Genomic DNA, 21387 nt, shown 5'->3' on the forward strand with positions numbered 1-21387 from the left:
GTTTTACGCTTGTCGTTGGTACATTAATCCTCACCGACTGGACAAAACTACTGCTTTTCCAGCTAGCCCTGCTGGCTACCTAGCCGCACTAGCTTCACGGTGTGTTGGATCAACGTTGTCCCTGTCTGTCTCTTAAATCTGCCGCCTTTTCCCCGGCCCCCCTCTCCACTGATGGCTCCTTTTCCGCTCTATGGTATCCATGCAGCTTATTGGCGAGCAAGCCTCCATCAGCGATGATCCCGTTTTTATTTTTTTTATTTTTTTTATTTTGTATTTTTGAACAAACTTTACGGAGCTCTTTGTAAAGCCACAATGCGTACATGCGAATAAGCAATGCGCAGTAAGTCAAACTGGCGGCAGAAGTAAACAGAAGCATTGCAGTAGTTGTCAGAATAACAACTGTACATTGCCGATTTTTCATTCAAATGCGAAAATTCAGATTTGGCGTTTGTTTTTTTGTTTTGTTTTGTTTTACTCAATTATTTACTCAACTTACGACCCATTCATTCGGAGCACTCATTTCTATATGAATAAAAGAAAAACATACTTCAAATATCCATGTCAGTTTGTATCCAATTTTAATATGTTCAACAGGTATGCAAAAATAAGCTTAGCTTACTTCACACACCAGTACTGGTCAAAATGACGAGTAGTGTGAGAAGTGGACAAAAATCAGTTTGCTTCATCCAATGGTGGCGCGGTCCAAGAAAGAACTGAAGAAGAATTTGTTTGTTGGTTCATTTTAAAACAGCAGAAGAGCCATGTGTTCAAGCATTCCTTCGTATGGGGGACATATTGGGAGTGGATCATTAACAAGCACGACCGCAGACAGACACATTCAAAGACAAATGGCGGCGCCTAATGTAGTACCGATATGCATGTGTTAACAAAACACAAACAAAAAAAAGTAGCGTTGCCCTAAGCAACCCAACCACACTTCTGAAAGGCAATCTTTTCTGATCGGCACTGTTGAAAAGGAGTTTCTGTGCAAGAGTAAAATGCACTTTGTCTCCTATTTTTATTATTTTCTGGTGAGCAGAAGCACTTAGTGAAAGGAAAGATTTAGAGGCAAAAAGACATAAGTTTAAAAAACTGTTTGCAGCGTTTAATATTGTGCTGTTGCTAGCACTGTTTATTGTGTGAATAAAACAGATAAGCATTCACGCTGCTTTTGTGCCTCGCATGCTCATTTGTTTGTTGTGAACGGATTTGGGTCACATGTATGACCGGTAGTTGTAGCATCAATATAAAGAAAGGATGATTATTTATTCATAATCTGGGGGGGGGTTACGGCGATAGCTCAAGCTTAACTTTATTTGTACAAATTTGTAATCCTATTAAATAATGTGTTTCAAAATGCCCAATGGGTTTTGGCAGTACATTGAAATAGCGGTTAGCACGTCAGCCTCAAAGTCGGGAGATTGAGGTGTGAACGCCTGTCTGGTATTGGTGGTTGTCCGTTTATCCGAGGTGGACCCTGCATCTCACTTGAGGTCAGCTGAGGTTAGTTTGCAATATTTCCAATTGGCTACTTCATTTAGGATGGATGGAACTAAAGAAGGCGGCACGGTGAACTACTGGTTAGAGCGTCTGCCTCACAGTTCTGAGGTTCGGTGTTCAATCGCCGGCCCGGCCTGTGCGGCGTTTGCATGTTCTCCCCGTGCCTGCGTGGGTTTTCTCCGGGCACTCCGGTTTCCTCCCACATCCCAAAAAAACATGCGTGGTAGGTTGATTGAAAACTTTAAATTACCCGTAGGAGTGAATGTGAGTGCGAATGGTTGTTTGTTTCTATGTGCCCTGCGATTGGCTGGCAACCAGTTCAGGGTGTACCCCGCCCCCTGCCCGAAGATAGCTGGGATAGGCTCCAGCACTCCCGCGACCCTAGTGAGGAGAAGCGGCTCAGAAAAGGGATGGATGGATGGAACTAAAGAAGCATTTCTCAGTATGATGCGGTACTGTTGTAAGCCACCTCCAACCACTACTATGCAGATTTCATTGACTTAATAGCTTCCTGACAGTTTTCCCTAAAAACTGTGCATTATTCACTCTGTAAAGGCTTCGGTTTCCTCGCCTATTGAATCTCATTAGACTGTGCAGCTGTACTTACTGTTGTGGCAAGTGGGGTTAGTGTCCTGTTTATCAGCCAGCTATCCACATACTCGTACAGTACCTAGAGGATGATGACGTCTGGCTCCGATTGTGACTGTTTACGTATTTGTTGAATCTGATTGCTCATCCTGTAAGTCCTAGCAAGTGTGTGTGCATGAGTGTAAGTGCAGCTGCCCGCAAGCAGCTGTTAACATAGCGGTGGCATAATGTTGCGGGTCAGGATGAGCTAAATGCTCATAAGGAAGAAGATGAAGACAAATGATCTGAATGCTGCTAAGCACTCTCCCATTCAGTGCCATTTTACAAACGACACACTCACACAAGTTACAGTATATACTATTTTCCATTTTTCCCTCTCACGGAGAAAATATCACAACAGTCGCTCCCAGCTTGCTAATGAAAAGCACACAAGCATGGCCATTTTTTGAGCCACTTCTGTGTCATCCTCAATTAATTCCACAGCGGCCGCTGGTGGCGTCTCACATTGCTCCAATACTGCACTTCAAGCCAGCAGTGCGTGTGCTGTATACTGCCAATAAATTAGCATCTACGCCCGTTCTCTATCCCTTACGGTTACCCATCCTCTCCAAGTGTGTGTGTGTTTTTGTCAATTATGCGTGCTGAAGGCCCTCGAGGTACCTCAGAGAATAAGTTCAGTGTGATGGATTCGCAGGCGACGTCGCATTTTGATTTTTGGGAGAACGCAATTATATGCTACATTCACCTTTCAGGGCTATTAGCAGCGAGATATTCCGAGATAAAGGTTTACAAACAGTGACAGGGTCTACAATGAGGCTGGGCTCCTATAAAAAATCACTTCTCATTGTCTCTGTTAGCCTCTTTGTACTTCTCCAGTTGAATTGGTTTGAAAAAAGAGGTTCATTTTTCACATGGCCGTCCCCCTGGTCCCCGCCTTTTTATTTTCCCTGCAGTCGGCTCGGAGAGAAGCTGGTGAAAGCGAGAGAGGAGGAGGTGAACAAAATGAAGTGATTTGTAGCCACGTTGGTCGGGACTATTGATCAGAGACCAAAAGCCATTGAATGAGGAGGTGCAGAAGGGCGGTGAGTAATGGGGCTCGTTGGCGGTACCCGGCTCCACAACTAAGGTCATCCAGACCTGGTCGTCCACTATGAAGGCAACGTTTTCATCGCATCCCCCTTGATAGAGACGGGTTACTCGATACTACTGACTATTAAGACTTGTTACTACCAAGTACTGCAGTTTTGTGTGGTACCTTTTCGGTAGATTATGCTTTTCTATTGTAAAAGTTCTATACCAGATCAGAAACTCATCACTAATTTGGCCCGGGCCATTGGTTGGGCGTGTCTTCCTTACCATACCGTGCGAGCTTACCTGAACTGTACCACTTGGTGGAACGCTTTTGTGCAAAAAAAGAAAAAGATCTCCATTAGCTGCAAGATCTCAAATTCTCCTCTTAATGGGCCCATCGGAATAGATACCCCAGTTCCAATTCCTCTTTTCCCATATGGTGACACTAATGCACAAGTAAAAAACATTTCCTCTCCCAGCTATCCTGAGCGCTAATGAGTCTGTGTGCACTTTGTTGTGCTGAGGCATGGCGACGAGGACCATATGGAGGAGGCTTGCCGCTCTCATCTAGGAGCGTGGACGCTTCCTGGCTCGCCATCCAAGCCCTCCCCGGGTACCCCGTGAGATGCATCCTGCTGCCATCTGCTATTGATTTGGGCTTCCTCCAAAATTCATGGGAGATAAAAAAAAAATATATATATATATATAAACAGAGCTTGGATAAACCCAATGCGGGAGCTAGATTCCTCTTGTAATGGCATGGCAACCACTCTGCCAAGCGTTGACTGGACAGGAGTCACTAGCAGGAACTATTCCAAAGCTTGATTCAAAGTTCTTTAAACATTTAAAAAGTAGTTCATATCATGCAGCAACTTTGAAACTGGTTTAGCTTCTGGAATTTCGGATTCCTGCATGTGTTCATCATCATCGTCATTTACAGTGTTTCCTCGTTTTTTGCGGTTAATGGGGAAAAGGTGAAAAACCGCGAAGTCGGATTAGTGTCCAAACTCACTGTCTTTTCCCTGCAATCAGCAATCCACAATGCCAATGCCGCTTCCATTTTCACAATTCTCTTATTACGCGGAGTTACCACACATTTCGCTTCCTTATTGAAGCAGTTTTGCGGATGTTTGCTTCCTCTTTCTTGATGTACCGCACTGTATTTATTTTTGGAAAATGTTTTTTTCCATTAATTCACTGCATGTCTATGAGAGTTCCTCATTAGAAAGTGTACCTCACACTTCCTCGCAGTGCCTCCTTGTAATTATAAAGGGTCAAAAAAAAAAAAAAATAGAACACCCGAGGCGAGAGACAAGAAAATATTTCATACAGAAAGTCCATCAGAGGTCTTTGAGAAGTGATGTCACACTCAGTGACGCGAACTAAGCGGCATTTCTCCTCATAATACCGGCTTGGTTGAATAATTGAATCCAAGAGTTTGCCGGCAGCAATCCTGGCTTCCTTCATGCATATTGCAGAGCCGTAGAAATCTGTTCCGTGGCAAACTGCCGCTGAGTTGGAGTAGGAGATGGGAGGTGACAGAATCGGGTTCTGTCATCCATGGCTGCATTATTGATAACGGTTCGAAGAAAGACACGGTAAGGCAGGAAGAGAATGGACTTGAAATAAATGTCCGATGGCAAAAAAATGGATTCCGTTTCCATCAGTTCCTGTTAATTAGTACTAATGAGGGTACAGCTGCTTTGGTCCGTTTGGGCTGCAAATTGACTGATTGAAGTCAAAAGTTTGCATGTCAAGTATGATACATCGTATTTTAATGTTAATGGTAATGATAGCGAGACAGTTACAGGGATTATCCAACACTGTAATAAATGATGCAGAGAAAACCCGTGACAATGATTGTCGTGTGACGGGGTACATAGTTTTAAGCAATATTGAAATGTTTCGTATTCAGTGTTATTGTCCCTAATTTCTGTAAGATTTCATAAGAAAAGGACATACACGTTGTTCTTGTGCATCACTTGTGGGTTATTAATTTCAGCGAGTACGACTTCAACTTGAGAGTTGTCCTTCTCTGCTATATAACTATAACTGTGTGACTTATTCGTCCAACAAAGTCCATAACAAGCGTGACACAAGTGTGATGAGGCAGATGTTCTTTGCTGTCAACAATTGTCAGATTTTACATCAGATTTATGAAGACACTGCATCTGCTTGCTTTCAAGACTGAAAGAACCCAAAATGAGGGAAGAGATTGATATACTGTAGCTGCTGGACATTTGCTTAGGTAAGCATTATATTTCTCGAGCTAGACTGCAAATTATAACGCCTATTTATTCGGACATTAGTCAATTCCATGATGTTTGTCGATTGTTTATTTGTTTGGATTTGGAAACCATTTTCACGGTAGGAAGTGATGAAAATAAAAATGATCTGTTCCAACAAACGTCACCATCAGAAAACATGAACTAACTCTTCAGGCAATGTTTGAATTAACATTTAGTAGTTATACTAGTTTTATTTTATAAAATTATTATATCCTTTTGTTATTTTTATAAGCTCTGTACAGAATTTGAGACAACAAAAATAGCCTTTGCTAAATAAAAGGGTTAACATTCGTGAGTAGCATTAGCATGCTAACGATGACCATTTAAAAACAACGCTAACTACCATGCAGCTCACGCATATATCTTGTTATATGTATATGAGCCTACACATCTAATAGTTTCTTAAAAAACACTTACAGACGCTCCTCTGTCGTTTTTGGCAATGTTTTTCACTTGTTTAACAGTGTGTCCTTCTGCAACAAAGGTCCATGCAGTAAACACGGACAGTAGCCAATTGTAGCCAACACGACTACATGTTTAAACGGCCCAAAAAATATATCTGCTTAAAGTTTCGGGCAGCTGATATATTTTTTCGGGCAGCTGATATATTTTTCGACAAATGCGGCCCGAAGCCTCGATCCACACGCTGGCTGTCAAGTCGGACGTCTGAAAACTCTTTTACATTTTTTTTCTCCCCCTTAGAAAGTTAGCTTTACTTATAAATATACACTACATGTTTGCATATGCTCTTTGTTTCTTTGCATGGTGTGTTCAGTTGCACTCCATGCCAGTGGGACATAATTAAACGAAAAGAAGTAGCATTAGTCAAGGGAGTCTACAAATAGCAGTGACTGGATCCCAGAGCAGGCGCAACAATAGGAAACAACATTAGCATGGGGAAATGACAGGCCTGGTTTTGGTTACAAAGATGTGCAATATCCTAACGAGCAGAATATGTATTCCACAGTTGACTTATTGGTATTGATGCAGAAATGTATACTCTGGCAAAATGAGCAATTTGCTTTTCAAGGTTTATGCCAACAGGAGACTTCCTTCTTGTAAGACTCACGACAATATTCTTCTTATACTCCTAATGAAGTGAAAGTCCTCTCCTGCATATGAAAGACGACTTCACATTTTCCCTAAATGTCCTTATTGAATGCAGTGCTAGTCTACCCTTTGCATGGTCAATATCGAGTCTGTTGTTTTGTAAATGTGTTCTTGCTGTACCTTAACTTATAATCCTAAAAAAAATGTTCCTTTTGAACTCATCTTACATTACCCTAAAAAATATATATATACCGGACATATGATTTGAATAAAAAAATGTTGAGAAAATGCACCTAAAGTGCATGTATGTTGTAATTTCGTAACCTGTAAAAATACCAAGTACTACTTTTCCATTAACCATTTTATTACATTTTTGACGCAGTGATACATAGATACACATATTTACAAACTACTCTTTATCTTTAGTGGGTTAGTTTAGTTATCTTATTGTACTTATTGTAATTTATTACCACCGCGTATTTGTCTCAGAGACGATCCTGTATCATGGAGTTATTTAATGCACGCTTTCATTCTGATTGAAAGCTTGATATTTTACCATTTTAGCAAGAATTAGAATTTTCCATTAATAAATGAAATTGGAATTGGAAAAAAACAAACTTCCATCCTTTGACATCTCAACAACTCAAGCTTTACTACATTGTCAGTTTTCATGGATAACAGTAATGTCTTTGTTTTATCAATCCGTATGCAGTATATAATTGATCCAGGAAATTTGTTCAAATTCTACTGACACGACAGCAATAATTATGTTGATGTGTAGGTCCTCGGCAACTGTTAACGAATGCTGTTCCAATACATTGTTGTTCCCTCTTCCTCCACCACACATTTAGAACCTCTGTGCCTGGAATTAGATTTTAACAATGTCATGTGTGATCAGAAGGGATTGATGGAAAGAGTTGACTTTTGGTGCAAATGAAACCCGTACGCCTCCATGAAGATGAAGAGGGAGTAGAACTTGACTGTTGGTCGTTTGACCTAAACCACCTGTGAGCACGACAGAAAGTTTTGACTCCCCTACACCGGATGACGCAAGCGGCTCTAATTGCCTCACCGACCGTTGTTATGGCAACCTTTCCCCTCACTGGCTCACAAGTTTACAGGCTCCGCCACTAATAGGAGCGCTGTTTATAAATAGAAGGGCCAAGACAGGGAAGCATTAAAAGAGCCCCTCTGAATTACTTAGCATCAGTTTGGAAAAAAAAGGAGTGGCTCCATTTATTGGGCAGTAAGTAGAAGATGGCTCTCCGGAGTGCTGGAGTGTAATGAATTTACACTCATTCAAGATTGATGCGACGCCACCGAGCTGTCTCTCCCCCTGAAAAAACTGATCACGTTGATCCTCTGATCTCCTGGCTGTCGGCAGGTTGTTATTCGGTGTTTGTGTCGCCGATCAAATCTGGGGGTTAGCCTCGACGCGCTAATCGACACGTTTGCCATTTGTGGATCGCTGGCCCTGCGCTTCTTAGATATTTGGCTCTAGTCTTGTCACAGTTCATGACTTTTAATACTTCATGACCATCTTCCCTTGCTTCCTTCCCGTCTCCTCAACAAACAACTATGGAATCTTTCAAATACCTGGCATGTCGCACTTACATTAAGACATTTACTTACTATTAAGGGCCAACCTGTCAAGCTTTATTCAGTCGTATGTGGCGGAGATTACATCAGCCAGCATATGCCGTCTTTCGGATGTTAACATAAAGAGATGTCAGTCAATTATTCTCTGCCAGACGAATGGCCGGCAGGTACTGCATGCCTGTTACAAGCCATGATCGGTTTTATTCGGCTTCAACTTCTGCACGTACACACAATATGAACACGACTAAACATAACATACAACTATCTTAAATCAATAACTGTTTAACAATGACGAAGATGGAAAATTGTGTCCGGTCGTGAGTCTCATGACCACCCCCAAAATGGTTCCTATCACTGTATTCACAAATTGTATTTAATAACTTACTTTTGGTAAAATTCTGAATAGAGTTGAGAATTTCCAGACAGTTTTCAGTTAACAGGAAGAATGCTATCAAATTGGAATTGGAAACAGAGAAGAAAGTCATTTCAGGAAAAGGTACAAAAGTGGTAATTTAACGAAACCATACTTAAAGTAGCAATTACACAAGTGGCTGCCATCTTTGTGGAATTTTCCCCCCCCCAAAAAAAGAAAAGTGCAAACGCCTCTGAAATCCTTCCTAACAAATATATTTCAGGAAAAAATGATTGATTACTAAAGTACATGACATAATCTGCTGCCCACACGGCTCTCCTCATAATTTGCACTATTTAAGAGGTTTCACACTATCGGGATTTTTGAGGCCGATCACCCGATCACAGCGAGTTTAAAAAAAACGATAACCGATCCGATCGCAAGATGGAGCAATGTGTCTATTTAAATGACTTGTTCATTTACTGTATATATTTGTGTACTGTATACTGAGTATCTTCAAAAGTATTCTCTACTCTAGTCAGGTCATGTATTCTAATCAGTCAGGTCAAACCAACATTACAACATAACAGAAATAATGGGTGCTAACTTACTGTAATTCAATTACTTCATTGTAATTAAATTACTTCACACACCGAAACTTTAGAGCGTGATTCGACAGAACGCCGGCATGTTTACCTACAACCGTTAGTGCTAGCACTAGCTTGCTAGGCTACATAATGTTTTGTTGCCTGCTTGCGAGCCGTATCATATTAAAAGTACGAGAACATACCTCAAACAATCCTTCAATGAATGTAATCTGCCGAGCACCAGTGACCACCACCACATGTTTTTCCCCATTTTGTTCTTATTATACCCGCATCGCGATGTTGTCGCCATGGTAACGAGTGTTTCCGGTCGCGTTTGAGTTGACGAGATGATCAGACAGTGATCGTAAAAGACGGGACGCGAAGATTTTATTGCAGTAGTCTGACACAGTGCAATCGTGAAAGACCAAATTTGTCTTGTAGTCTGATCCACGCATTACGTGTTGTCTGTCTCAGACGTGTTGTCTCTCCCACACCGCTGACATGTTTATTTAAAAAATAAAATATTTGGGTGTCAGATATTTACAGTACTATGTAAAAAGACACACGACAAGGCTAAATATAAACTAGCTTTTGGATTCAAATATACTGTGCACGATGGCGACGCGGAGTAAATGTCTTTTGCGGAGCCGATCGGCGAATTATGACATTATAGCCGATGAGCATAAAATGGTAATTATCGCCCGATACCGTTCAAGCCGATCAGATTGGTGTAAAGTCTACTATTTAACTTGAGTTTTCAAGGCAAGAGATGCCCTTTGAAACGTCACAGTAATTTTGACACGTTGACTTGGTTAAGCCCCTCGAAATTTTGGCTTATTAGTGGATATTTTGAACGGAAACTTTGAACCTCTCAGGTATTCGAAGTAGTAGGTTCCCTGAGTGTCACTCGAAACGAAAGGGTCAAGGAGGTATGTTGAGAATGAATGAAGTTATATTATTTTCCTCTAATGAGACCAGATTTTGTATCACACAAAAAAGACAGGACATTTTTTTTTCTGACACAAAAAAAAAAAAAACAACTACATTTGTCCAGAAGCCATCATCTGCTTTTCCAAATTCTTGGTGCCTTGTATTCAAGTTGATGTGGCCATTCTAACCAGACTCAGCATGTTGATAGACTGTAATTTTTGGGAAATCTTGTCACGCTCCTACGAATAGTAAAGTGAAGGTATATCTGAATATCACAACTGAAGTTTACAAAACCTGTAACTAAATGAGAAACAAACATCAAATCAAAATCAAGAAACACAGCAAATACAGTATGAAATGAAATAATTACAGGAATTAAGGGGTACACTGTGATATCAGGCAAAATAAAATGTTTAATTGTGTAATAGAGTCCATTCACACGTCGATATGTCGATTTCTGACAGTAATAAAACAGGGATTACTCAAATTTACACCCATAAATTCTACACAGTTAAGTTTTTTTGTGATGTCATTTGAACCACTATTGTTTGTTTTCATTTAAGGAATATCAGCATTGGCAGTGGCTATGGTGTGAAATTATATCGGGTATTTCCACTGGTGTTTCACTTTAATCACAACAGTACTATCACTTCCCATTCATGACTCGTTCTGCCGATACTTAAGACACCGTCGAAGCATCATGTTAAATGGATAAACATCGACAAGGATGAAGTGCAACCTGGAAAAGAGGTTCGCTCTAACAAGTGCAAACTGAAAAATGCTGTCTTTTCTCTGCAACGGGATTTTGTTTCTCAGCTTCCAGTACAAAGAAAAAAAAATAGCAGCATGGAAGTGAAGCTTGTAACGCCGCAGGGCTCAAGGGAGATTACCTTACACTCTGTGAGTGCATGGAAGAGCAAACATGCATAAGCACACTCATGTTCACTCTGTAAGACCTTTGGACAAAGAATTGCAAAGCTTGTATTCACACTGGAAATGGCACAAGTTTTGTATTATTAATCAATAGTGAGCAAAGTGTAAACCCAGCACGGCGCAGCCGTTCAGTCAACATTTTACACAGCAGACTCTGTAGTCACCAACACGCACACACACACACACACCCACACACACGCTTACCAAACACACATTTAAAATCCAAGCACATCTCATGCTGTCAACTTTGCATATATTTCGATAATTTGAATTCATGTCGATTTTTTGCCAGCGTGTGTTGAAATGTTAACCACTACCAAGGCACTGTATCTAGTTCTTGATCAAGAAGGGTTCTGAGTCGGTTACTTTTAAAGTTAATTTAACTTGTGCCTTAGCTTTGGAGTCTGGCCCCAGTAGTAATATACTCCACAGTCTCCACTTTGCTGCATCCTTAAGATAGCTGACATTACAGCCACCTACAAGGAAAAAAGAAACGTTTTATGCCTGTAGTCTACTCATTGTTCTGGTTCCTGAATTGTATTTGGTGATCACGTACACTTTGGGTCTGATTGCACTCATCATGCGAGGAACTTAAACTTTAAATTAAAAACCTCATTTTTTTATGGTTAAATGAACAAGGCTGTTAGGAGATCAATTAGATTTGTTGTAGAACTAGAAAATGCTGTGGCGGTTTTATAAATTATGCATTGTGTATGAGTACCCATTCTTGTTAAGCCTGTTCACGTGAAAATTTTGTAGCATCATCCGCTTTCATGCACTGCTGTCAGTCGATACAAACATAATTGTTCCTTTTCACTTGAAATAGCTGTATTTTTATTATTATTATTATTATTATTGAAAGCAACTATTATTAATATTCATATACCCTTACACACTATCTACCTATGGAAAATATGGTTGGTCAGTTAAGTGTAGTCCATGTTGAATATCTGCACCCAAAGTAAACTGATAGTGGGTTCATCCTTTGGTCCCAAACTCATATCACACCTACTCCAAGACCTGCCAATCATACGACCCCAATTCCAATGAAGTTGGGACGTTGTGTTAAACATAAATAAAATACAATGAATGAATGAATACAATGATTTGCAAATCATGTTCAATCTGTGAAGCCACCATTAATGCTGAAAGGTACATAGAGGTTTTGGAGAAACATATGCTCTGAGGAGCTCATTTCTAATTTTATCCAACCTGGTCACTCCGAGAGTGAACCTCAACATCTTCATGTCCGCCACCTCCAGCTCTGCTTCCTGTCGTCTCTTCAGTGCCACCGTCACATCATGGCTGGCCTCATGGCTGGCCTGTTTTATAAACTTTGCCCCTCATCCGAGCAGAGACTCTTCTGTCACATAACACACCCGACACCTTCCTCCACCCGTTCCAACCTGCTTGGACCCGTTTCTTCACTTCCTGACCACACTCACCATTGCTGTGGACGGTTGACCCCAAGTATTTCAAGTCCTCCACCCTTGCTATCTCTTCTCCCTGTAGCCTCACTCTTCCCCCACCACCCGTCTCATTCATGCACATATATTCTGTCTTACTTCGGCTAATCTTCATTCCTCTGCTTTCCAGTGCATGCCTCCATCTTTCTAACTGTTTCTCCACCTACTCCCGGCTTTCACTGCACATCACAATGTCATCTGCAAACATCATTTTTTTTCAATAATCCTAGCATTTAATAAACAAAGATGGGTAAAAACATCCTCGCCTTGGTGGAGGTAACTATTTTTTTTGCTGTACAGCATGCCCACCTTGTTTGTTGAGTGTTATAACAGAAAACATTTTTCGAGGTATTTTGATAGACGCTTGAAAAATCAGTGATCAGTCTTGCTGGAAAACAGTCCGATGAAAGCCGTGTATGTCCAAGTTTGGGGTATTTTATTACAACCCCAATTCCAATGAAGTTGGGACGTTGCGTTAAACATAAATGAAAACAGAATACAATGATTTGCAAATGACGTTCGACCTATATTTAATTGAATACTCTACAAAGACAAGATATTTAATGTTCAAACTGATTAACTTTATTGTTTTTAGCAAATAATCATCAACTTAGAATTTTATGGCTGCAACATGTTCCAAAAAAGCTGGGACAGGGTCAAGTTTACAACTGTGTTACATCAACTTTTCTTTTAACAACATTCAATAAACGTTTGCAAACTGAGGACACTAATTGTTGAAGCTTTGGAGGTGGAATTCTTTCCCATTCTTGCTCGATGTACAGCTTCAGCTGTTCAACAGTCCGGGATCTCCGTTGTCGTATTTTACGCTTCATAATGCACCATACATTATCAATGGGAGACAGGTCTGGACTGCAGGCAGGCTAGTCGAGTACCCGCACTCTTTTACTACAAAGCCAGGCTGTTGTCACACATGAAGAATGTGGTTTGGCATTGTCTTGCTGAAATAAGCAGGGGCGTCCATGAAAAAGACGTCGCTTGGATGGCAGCATATGTTTCTCCAAAACCTCTATGTACCTTTCAGCATTAATGGTGCCTTCACAGATGTGTAAGTTACCCATGCCATTGGCATTAACGCAGCCCCATACCATCACAGATGCTGGCTTTTGAACTTTGCGTCCATAACAGTCCGGATGGTTCTTTTCTTCTTTGGGCCGGAGGACACGACGTCCACAAGTTCCAAAAACAATTTGAAATGTGGACTCGTCGGACCACAGAACACTTTTCCACTTTGCATCAGTCCTTCTGAGATGAGCTCGGGCCCAGAGAAGCCGGCGGCGTTTCTCGGTGTTGTTGATAAATGGCTTTTGCTTTGCATAGTAGAGTTTCAAGTTGCACTTACGGCTGTAGCGTCGAACTGTATTGCCCAATCATGGCACCCACCTGTTCCCAATTAGCCTGTTCACCTGTGGGATGTTCCAAACAGGTGTTTGATGAGCATTCCTCAACTTTCGCAGTCTTTTTTCCCATCCTGTCTCAGCTTTTTTGAAACACGTTGCAGCCATAAAATTCTTAAGTTCATGATTCTTTGCTAAAAACAATAAAGTTTATCTGTTTGAACATTAAATATCTTGTCTTTGTAGTGTATTCAATTAAATATAGGTTGAACACGATTTGCAAATCATTGTATTCTGTTTTTATTTATGTTTAACACAACGTCCCAACTTCATTGGAATTGGGGTTGTAGTATATCATTCATTTGTTCAACAAAAAACAACAAACATGACTTTCCTTGTGTTCTATACTGTATGTTACATCCACCTCTCACCCCACCCGTAACCCTGAACTGGATAAGCGGTAGAACATGGATGAATGCATGGATCCTTGTAAAGTGATACTGCACCTTTCTTTGTTCAAATTCTTTCCACATTCCCCAAGATCATCTGTCAATCAGACTGAGTCAGAGCCAGCACATTACTTATTTATTGTTGACAAAGTTTTGGCAGCTGTCGTGGTTTTCCTGTTCAGTACTTTGTGTGTTTGTGGCTCTGAAGGAAGCGCAAATCATAAAATACTCTGTCTCCCCCAGGAAAGAACGACATAAGGGTGCAGAATGTTCACTCAGTCCACTGCATGCACCTGATACGGTGCACTTCAACTTACACACTTCAACTCTTCGAGGCTATAGTCAGGATTCAGAACAAAACATTGCACTAGCGATAGCGATTCTTGGTCTTCCTTTCCTTTCTCTTTCCAGGTGGAAAGAGATGAAGAGAAACTATGAAGAGAAAACTCACTTTTTCTCTTTGCCATTCATCACATAATATGAGGATTGTTGCATCCCTCTTAGGATTCTTTTTGGTCCATCCACCGTAAGACTTGTTTGTGTGGAGATCACATTCAAAGTGGTGTTTGTAACAGTGCTAGAAATGGCAACATGGGCCCTAAATTCTGTCTGTTTCTTCAATTTTGATGACTCCATTGGCATATTTTCACATTGAGTTGCAAGTTTTAATGAAGTTGACATTATTCAACAACTCTTAAGGGACAGTACATACAGTGTATAGAACATATTGTCACTTTGCAATGATGTTTGATAATTTTCTGTTTTTGTCTTGTACAGTGAAGTTGTCTGACTTGAAGTTGTTCGACACATTTAGAACAACTTCACACACATTTAGCACCAGAAGCGTCTTTTTACAGTCATCATTGTATGTGCAGTATGTTTAATGTTTGAAAATATTCACGAAAACATGGGAACAACGATAAATGCTGTCGGCATTTGGTTTATCAATTGAGGCAATCGCTTCTTATCATTGTCCCCCAGTCCTTTATGACCTTTTTTTCAGCTACCGTTTCAACAGTAGATATAGAAAGCATAAACAATTGCAGTAAGCCTGCTTTTTGTGGTGGTTGTCTATGGCTATGCATACTACTTGTCTATGGCTTTGGTACTGCACTTACAGTACATGACTACGATGGTTAACTCTCTTTATGTTCTGTTGCTTTGTCATGCGAAGTTGTCAGACTTTGAATTCACCCTTTGTCACTTTGTGCCGCGCACACACGTACGCGCACGTATATGCGGTGGCAGTTGAAGTTAGCTGCAAAGTTGTTTGTCTGCCAGTCATTCTATCACCCTCGGTCTGTGTGAGCGTGTGAACGAAACACAAACACACACATGCACTGCACGCGCGCGCGCACACACAGCCATATTTTCCCTAGATACAAAAGAGTGTGAGCTCAGGTAGCTGTCAGGCATTCTACCACTGGGAATAGTGGGCATGTCTCAACACACATGCACACACACGCACACAACTCTTCACTCTATGGTGGATAGAATGAAATGCCTTGGGGAGGAGTTGGACTGGTTGCACACACACATGCTCCGTGTGTTTGTGTGCGTGTGTGTATGTACGGTATGTGTGTGTATATATATATATATAAATATATATATATATCTGTCTTTTTCAGTGAAAGCCAGCAGTCGATCCAAGTGGTCATGGTGGACTGCTTAACGTCCCGGCCTGGGAGCGAATGATAAGAAATGGCTATCTGTGTGCAAGTGTGTGTTAATGTGGCATGTTTCTCAACAGCACATGAGACTCTCGTAAGTGTGTATTTGTCCACCGAGTTCTGATCAGATTGGGTACCTTTGAGAGCATTTTTATTTTTAATTGTAATGATTTTTGCGCAAGGACAAGATCGCCAGCTGGCTCGCAAGCGGCCCTCAAAGCGAGCGCAGAGTAGCACCAGCTGGAGCTGCCGCAACACGGGTCAATTAGTTTCTAACTTGATGTTTTAGGTACACGCAACATAGAAAGACAAGCCCGTGCACGTGTTATATTGCATCTGTTTGCTTTATGCTCGCAGCAGTGTGTCAATGTTGTATCTGGTCACGGAGCTAAAGACAAAGTGGGAAGTGTCGCTTTGTTGTTGTCAAAGTTATTATTTCCTGTTTGATTGACTTTCAAGGATAATGTGTCTTCATCATTGCTGATTTGTTTACTCTCGCAATCACTCCAACACGCTGACATTTTCGGTGATTGGTTGGCCACCAGTCCAGGTTGTACCCCACCTCTCGCCCAAAGTCTGCTTGGATAAGCTCCAGATCACCTGTGAGACTAACGAGGACACGCAGAAGAGAAAATGGAAGCATCCATGTATATTGTGTTGCAATATTTCTGTGCACATCTAGGATGTATTTGTCCCTTTTGTTATCTTCTGACATTGAACATTTCTCAGTGAGTCATGCACGAATCGCAGACAAATTGTAGTCTACATTTATGATGGTAGACAATTTGGTACTGATCCAAACAAGGATTATTCTGGAGGTCAGCAGCACTTCTGTTTTTAATGTGCTAATACTGATGCTTTTCTCTATTTTGCATAGGGATAGGGTTGGGTTCATTCTTTATAGCTGCAATCGTCCCGTTTGCCTTTCATGACCCCAAAGAACTTTTGTTGGCGGCGCGGTGGCCGAGTTCACTCCGGGTACTCCGGCTTCCTCCCGCATTCCAAAAACGCGCATGTTAGGTTAAAAAGACTTTAAATTATCCTGAGGTTTAGATGTGAGTGCAAATGGTTTTCTGTCTCTATTTTCAATTCAGGGTACAGACCGCGTCTCGCCCAAAGTCTGCTGAGATAGGCTCCGGCACACCCACGACACGAGTAACGATAAGCAGTGTAGAATACGGATAGATGGATGAATTGTTCTTTGCAGTGTTGTGGTTTCAGGGTGTATTTAGGGATGAGCGCTTGCAGTATATGAGTACAAATGAATTGAATTGAGTTTTCCCATACTTTTGGGAAACTTAACTGTTAACTTTGTGTTGACAGTAATTTGTTGTATGACGAACTGCTCTCCTTCAGCTGCATAATGTACATTTTTTTCGCCATAAATTTGAATACGTCTGTTGTTGTAACAAGAGGAAATAGGTAACGGCGGACTATGGCGATGCTTGCAAAGGCAACATCACTCATTCTTAAGACCTCCTTGTCCTTCTCCTCTGCAGGCTGCCGAGGGAAGTTGTGCGGCTTTGGCGCCGTGTGTGAGCGAGACCCGAACGACCCCGCCAACGCAGAGTGCGTGTGCAAGAGTGGGGATTGTCCATCCTTGGTGGCGCCCGTGTGCGGCTCCGATTCGACGACCTACACCAACGAGTGTGAGCTGGAGAAAACCCAGTGCCAAAGCCAGCGCCGCATCAAGGTGCTGCGTAAGGGGCCGTGCTGTAAGTACCACCACCGGGCCAAAAATAGACAAACTGAAAGTATTCTTACTGTACTAATATTTGTGTGGACACTTAAACAACATGGGAGGGCCGCCATTTTTATTTTATTTTTTTGACATTAGGTGATACAAGGTCGCGACTGCTATTACAAGCCATGTGGACGATTGTATTCCTTTCCTTCAAAACAATGACTTCCTATGAACTTTCGCAGGCCACAATATTAGGTACACTAGCACAATCTAATGAGATCCTACACAAGGATTGTATCCGAAATTCTGCCTTGAAAAACAGGTAGTAACCATGAATTGAACTATGATTATTATCATCGTGACAGTTCGCAGTGGAATAGACTCGAAGAGCCCTGATCTAAAACCCACTGAATCAGACCAGATTCTTTGTGGGAAGCGCTGAAACATGCAAACTGGAGAAGGCACCCTTCAAACCGAAGACGGCTGGACCAGTTTACTCATGAGGAGTTGGCCGAAATATCTGTAGTCTGATAGTTGCACAATTCATTTGGAGTTACTGAAATGGCTTTTATCATTTCTGGCAGGCCAATGTCCTTCATTTATTTATTTTTAGAATTATTTTGGATCACAACTGTAAAGCAGCGTCTGATTTCCATTACCCGTTATTTCAGTGACTGTTCTGTTTTTTTTTCTTTCTTTAACAGAAACCTACCCACGATTTTATCCATGTGGCATGTGTGAATACAGCATATGTGGGGACATGTTATTGATGTTAGCAGTTAACTGTTTGCAACATCTAATTAAATACCACACAACGCCAAACAATAACAATATCGTGTAAACAAAAGATTTTGAATTGGGATTTTTGATGTTTGAGACGTATTGTTATTTCCTCTAAAGAGCAGCTAAATTTGGGGCTTATCATCATCTTCATAAATTACACTCTTTCCTAACACAACACTTTCTTCCGTGACAACAAAGCAAACTTCTCAATTCTGTCCAATCGTGTTTTGCCAATATTGCGACGAAGCCAATGCTTAAACACCACCTCAGGTATTCCAGCCAGTGTGGTTCCACTGCTAATTCCAAGGCTGAGATTACAGTGCAGGTTGGCTTCTGTTACTAATAACAAGCTCGGCGAGTGCTCAGCGCAGGTGGAGAGGAAATGTGGAGATAAAAAGGGGCAAGAACAGGTGGGCAAGAGAGGGGGGGCCGCTGATGAGGCAGGCTAGTAATAACAGTGAAACGTTTAGCCTAGATGGAGATGAAAGAGACCGACAATGGTTAAAGGAACACCAGGAGGGAGAAAAAAAAAATGCGTGTTTTTAAAAGGTCGCAATCAGAGCGTGGGGAAGAAGATTCAGTCAATTTGCTTCACTGCTTATGCCACGTAAAGGCGGCTACAGTATGTGAACAACGTTGGAACGGACACAAATTGCTTTGAAAAAGGGAAAAAGGCCTTCTGGAAGAGATTGGGTTTGACTTCCACAGGTCCACTTTATCTTCTGATCAGTCGGCATCAAATATAATTTCACTTCGATTCAACAACAGGCCTACTGTAGATGTTTGTCACTGTGCTTTTGTGTGAAAGAATCTAATAAGTGAGACGAGGAGGTCATGTGAAGCCACGGGTTTCTTCTTCTCTTTCTAAATTCAAGCAGCATTGACAGGTCTGGGAGGGTCGCTCTGCCTGAGATTATAGAGTTTCTGGGCAGATCAGGATAGTAAAATAGAGAGCATGCACGAGGTGAGACGAATCCTGTCAGTTGGATTATCTTGCCAATGTCCTCATTTGCTGCTTTGAAAGTGATTGGCAGGTTTTCACGGAGTTAAATGAAGTGGCAAGAATCCTGAGAAGCTGTCATGTCTGATTCAAATCAAGCAGTGCAGTCACCAAAGAAGACGTGTATTTTTCATCACATCATCAGCACCTTTCCACTCGGAGGCAGCGCATCTGTGCAGTGCTTTCAATGTATCGCACTGGGGCTTTTTAAGACAATTTCATCGTATTTTGTGCAAAAATGTCAAATTGTTCAAATAAAATCTGCCAACCTTCAACGAAAAAATTAGGAAATGATGGAAAATGATAGGATTTGTGTGGCAAAATGTTGTGGTTTGTGCACAGCACATCCACCAAATGTGGGATTTAATCGGCATTTTCCTGACTAATATTCAGTGTACAATATCAACATTCTTATTGTTAATTACGAAAAGCAAAACACATTTTTATTGACTATTGTATCTTCTTGGTCTGGGGGGATCACGACATAACAGACAGAAGGAGTCAAATCAATAACACGTTCACTTGACTTGGTCATTGGCTTTGTTTTACATGCTTGGACCACTTTCAGTGGATTCCCTGCTCTCTAGTGGTCGTAATCCCGAAAAGACCTTGATTTTGTTTTCATTTTGTTAATACTGACGTTAAAATCATCAATAGGTTAATTAATGGATGAAGTTTGGATAAAGCCAAATAAGGAAGAAAATATCAAGAGTCCGAGCAGATACCACATCGCCGCATTTTCAGTCCGCAATTTTGACTCAGAGGTTGTATTTTTTACTTTATTTTTTTTCCTTTACTACCACGTCAGCTGTAGGCTACTGTTCGTCTTAGAAGAACTACTCTCATGAGCTTTCGCCCTTAGAAAGGCTGTAGTGTAAGATGACTGTTGCTTGGTTTGTACCTTGCTGTCATCACTGTCAGGTTAATATGCTTGCCGTGACTGCACACTGCCCTTAAGCGGACTAGCGGACAGCTCACTTATCTCACCAAAGAGGATATTAGAAGATTCTAGATGTCCGGGTAATGGCGTTCGTCCCCTCCTGAGGGCCACACGTTGTTGAGATGAGGGCTTCTGTTTGCCCTCCATATTTACAACGCCCGCTTCTTCATGGCTCAGATCAGCTCAGGGCAGGCTTCTTCATTATCCTCATTTTTATCCTCGAATGGATGATTCAAAATCGGATCGTTTCCATATCTTGAGAGTCAAGCAGTAAAAAGATAATGGCCTCAGATATGATCAAAGTTAAAAGGAGAAGCCAAGTGTGAAGTGAGAGCTCGATGACAATGACAACGACACTCAGTAAAGTGCAGGAAGCATCCGAGGTGGGAAAAAAATCAAGTAACGTACAATGAAACATTCAAAATGAAATGCCCCCGATGTCGTTCGCACAATTTCCGGCAAAAGTACTGCTTTCACAAAATGTCAAGAAATAAGTGCTTTTGCAACATAGTGTCGCAACCAAATCACAAAGTTGGAAACACTGACGCTTTTTTTTTTTTCAGCCATGTTGCGAGCGGAATGCGAGGTTGATATTGTGCGCCCGTAACGGGGTTGCCTTGGCCACCGGGAACCGTGGGGCATGGCGGGATAACTCATCTTAGGCAACCGCTATAGGGGAACGTGGACTTTTCGTTCGTCCTAACTTTAGCTTTGTGTAAAAGCTCCGCAGGCAATGCAGGATGCAAGTGTGCACGTGGACCAACCCGACTAAAAAAATGCACCGGGATCGTCTGTGTGCATGCGTGTGTGCCCTCTACCGCTACCTTCGACTCCATCAATGCCAATCCCTCGCTCACTGAGTTGTAGATGATTATATCTCGCCACAACCAACACACTTACACTATCTGTGCACACTGTGCATGGAAAAAGACATGGGGCTCCTTCACCTGTTGCTCCATCTGCTAACGCGGTGCTCGCGGCTCCGAAGGAACCGTAGACAGCATAGATTGTCAGCTCGAGACACGAGCACGGAACAGCAGAAATACAAATTGGAATTACAGCCTGAGTGTTTTCGGGCCCATATCAAAACAGACAATACCCCAAGTATACGCTGAGATATCGGCTTATATATGGAATACGAA

At 41.6% G+C, this 21387-nt stretch overlaps 1 protein-coding gene across 1 annotated transcript in view; it reads left to right on the forward strand.

Annotated features, from left to right (window-relative positions):
• The window catches only part of agrn (agrin), a 248631-nt gene that overhangs the window by 110713 nt on the left and 116531 nt on the right, over nucleotides 1-21387 (forward strand). Inside the window, 1 exon segment of the mRNA XM_061671858.1 lies at nucleotides 17338-17553. Coding sequence (XP_061527842.1) covers nucleotides 17338-17553 — 216 coding nt within the window.

This window comes from Phycodurus eques, chromosome 1 (assembly GCF_024500275.1).
Source record: "Phycodurus eques isolate BA_2022a chromosome 1, UOR_Pequ_1.1, whole genome shotgun sequence".
Taxonomy (NCBI): Eukaryota; Metazoa; Chordata; class Actinopteri; order Syngnathiformes; family Syngnathidae; genus Phycodurus; species Phycodurus eques.